Here is a 2,500-nt window from a genome sequence, read left to right on the forward strand (position 1 = left end):
GCTGTTAATGTTGTTATTATTTTGTTTGTATTGTTATTATAATTATTGCTATTGTTTTTATTATTATTGTAATGTTTATGTTTATGTTTTTTTAAGCCATGTAAAGCTATTGTAATAATGATGATTATTATTGTTGTTGTTATTATTATTGTTGTTCTTGTTCTTATTGTTGTTGTTATTATTATTGTTGTTCTTGTTCTTATTGTTGTTGTTGTTATCATTATTATTATGATTGATATTATGACTAATATTATTATTATTATTGATCTTTGTAATCATTATCATTTTCATCCTCATTATTAATGAGGATGAAATGTTAAAATTTATTTAAGGATGTGATGTGATTTAGATTATTTGATTTTGAATTTTCATATTTTATATTATATAGTATTCTTGTCAATATTGATATTAATATGGTTGATATATGTGTGTATGCATTTGTCTGTGTGTCTGTGTCTGTGTCATTGTCCTTAATATTATTATTAATTTTGTTATTATTATTACCTTAATATAAAGATATATGTAACCAATATTCTTTATTTGTTTTTAACTAAGGCATTGTTCATGGATGAAGAAAAGGTGTTCAGGGCCAGGGTGCTTGATGTTCATTTGTATTTGGTTCCTTTTGTAGAACCAGGAAAAAAGTCCTTTTAAATATAAACTGCATCTTTTATTTAGATATTTTTTATATATTAATAATGGGTGTGTTGTTATTTTTTAAAATTAGGTATTACCAAAAAACAGGTTCATGTTTGAAGTCATTGGACTAACCTGCTCAGAAAGCTCATGTAAGTTTTAGAGCATCAGTATTAGGGTCTGTTAGAGTACATACAAACAAACATTCATTAACTTTTAAAGATGATATGAGCCAATTATCTTTTCAACTTGCTTATGGTGCATTATCATTTCCCACAGGATGAGTGGAGACGGAGGGGAGGAGGACCAAGTGGCAAAAGTGGAGGCTTCTGCTCCTATCTCCACCATTACCACAGCAACTACAACAACTGCGACAAACAATACCTCCTCTAGCACGACATTACAGCCAACTGCAGAACCTGTGGCCTCGTCATCATCATCTGTGTCAGGTGTGAATGCTGCTGTAACCCTTACCACCACAACAACAGCATGTACTGCAACTCCGTCAGCAACATGGACCTCCCCGACAGTAGCAGCTGCAGCCGAAGACGGGGTAGAGGAAGAAGAAGGCGAAGAAGAAGGGAGCACAGCAGATGAGCCCAGCAGCTCCCCTGAGCGTATCCTCATCACAGCAGAGCAGTTGGCGGTGCTTACCAGGGAGGAAATGGTAGAGAAATGGGTGCAGCAGGAGAAGTTCATTGACAGTTTACAGGCCAAAATGGATGCACTTGAAAGAGAAGGTGGGTGCACATCCTAATTCACCCTCAGCATGTTGAAGTCAAATGCTGCTGTGGAAAATGTATGGATGGCCAATAGTTTTTCTTTTTTTCTATGGTTATATGATTTTTTTTGAGAGTGGTTTGTATTCAGTTTTGAAAAGTTCTAATAGTGGTGGTTTTTCATTGTAATGTCATAGAATATTAATCCATTCATGCTGGGGCTTATATTTACGTAATGCCGCTCCCGCTGGCTGGATAATAAGCACATGCAGTGACTAAGCGTGAGACCTCTCCATATGCGCTGCCGCTCTACGCCTCTGCTACAACGGGGTGGTGATTGGAGGTTTTCGTATTTATTTACATTATTTTCACTAGTGAATGAAAATGTGTCTATACAAACTCCTATGATATTATACATACATAAAAATATAAAACATACTTTTTGAGGGAGAGATCATGATGCGATAGGATGTTAACCGGCGGGAGCAAAATATTCGCTAAACGTGATATTACCAGGTGCAAATAGGTTATTGTATACAATTTTGGGAGTGAAAAGTCATGTGACAGAATGTTGTATATAGGGCAATATTAACTGCTGTCATTTTGGCATTAATTTGTTGAGATTGCCAATGTAGGAGACATTCTTGTGAACCAACTCAAGCACTTTGTTGTTCATAATGTTTGAAGAATTTCCTATAGCCTTTCAATGTATTTTGTTGAACTAGTTTTGGTATAAGCTCGTAAACTGGGTGCTCAAGTGAAAAATTCCAGAGTAAGGAGAGAATTATTACCTCTTCATATCAGAGCCAACGACTCAATGGTGTAAACTCACTTGGGGGGCTGATGATTGTGTTTTGTTGCTGCTGGAACGCAAGGAAAATCTTGACACTCGGTACTGTTGTTTATTTTTTATAAATCTTGCAGAAAGAATATGAAACAGAAAGAGGCAAAAAAAATGATAAAGAATATGAGAAGTTTTTATATCTTGGAATTTAGTAAATTTATGAGTGAACGAAAGTTCAGTTCTCAATTATATATTTATATTTGATTTTAATTTTTTGTATGGATGTAAGATATTTTTTTTCTCCATTGCCTTTTGTTGATCATGCTCTACTTTTGGTGAATAAATGTTGATTGAGTCATGG

The 2,500-nt window shown here is 34.5% G+C and overlaps 1 protein-coding gene across 1 annotated transcript in view; it reads left to right on the plus strand.

The window, feature by feature from the left end:
• The window catches only part of fl(2)d (Pre-mRNA-splicing regulator female-lethal(2)D), a 33,450-nt gene that overhangs the window by 13,498 nt on the left and 17,452 nt on the right, over positions 1 to 2,500 (plus strand). The window contains exon 2 of the mRNA XM_043024438.2: positions 916 to 1,376. Coding sequence (XP_042880372.1) covers positions 917 to 1,376 — 460 coding nt within the window. The 5' untranslated portion in view covers position 916. The remainder of the gene's footprint in view (positions 1 to 915; positions 1,377 to 2,500) is intronic.

This window comes from Penaeus japonicus, unplaced genomic scaffold, assembly GCF_977035675.1.
Source record: "Penaeus japonicus unplaced genomic scaffold, GWHDUDI00000001_assembly GWHDUDI00000005, whole genome shotgun sequence".
NCBI classification, from domain to species: Eukaryota; Metazoa; Arthropoda; class Malacostraca; order Decapoda; family Penaeidae; genus Penaeus; species Penaeus japonicus.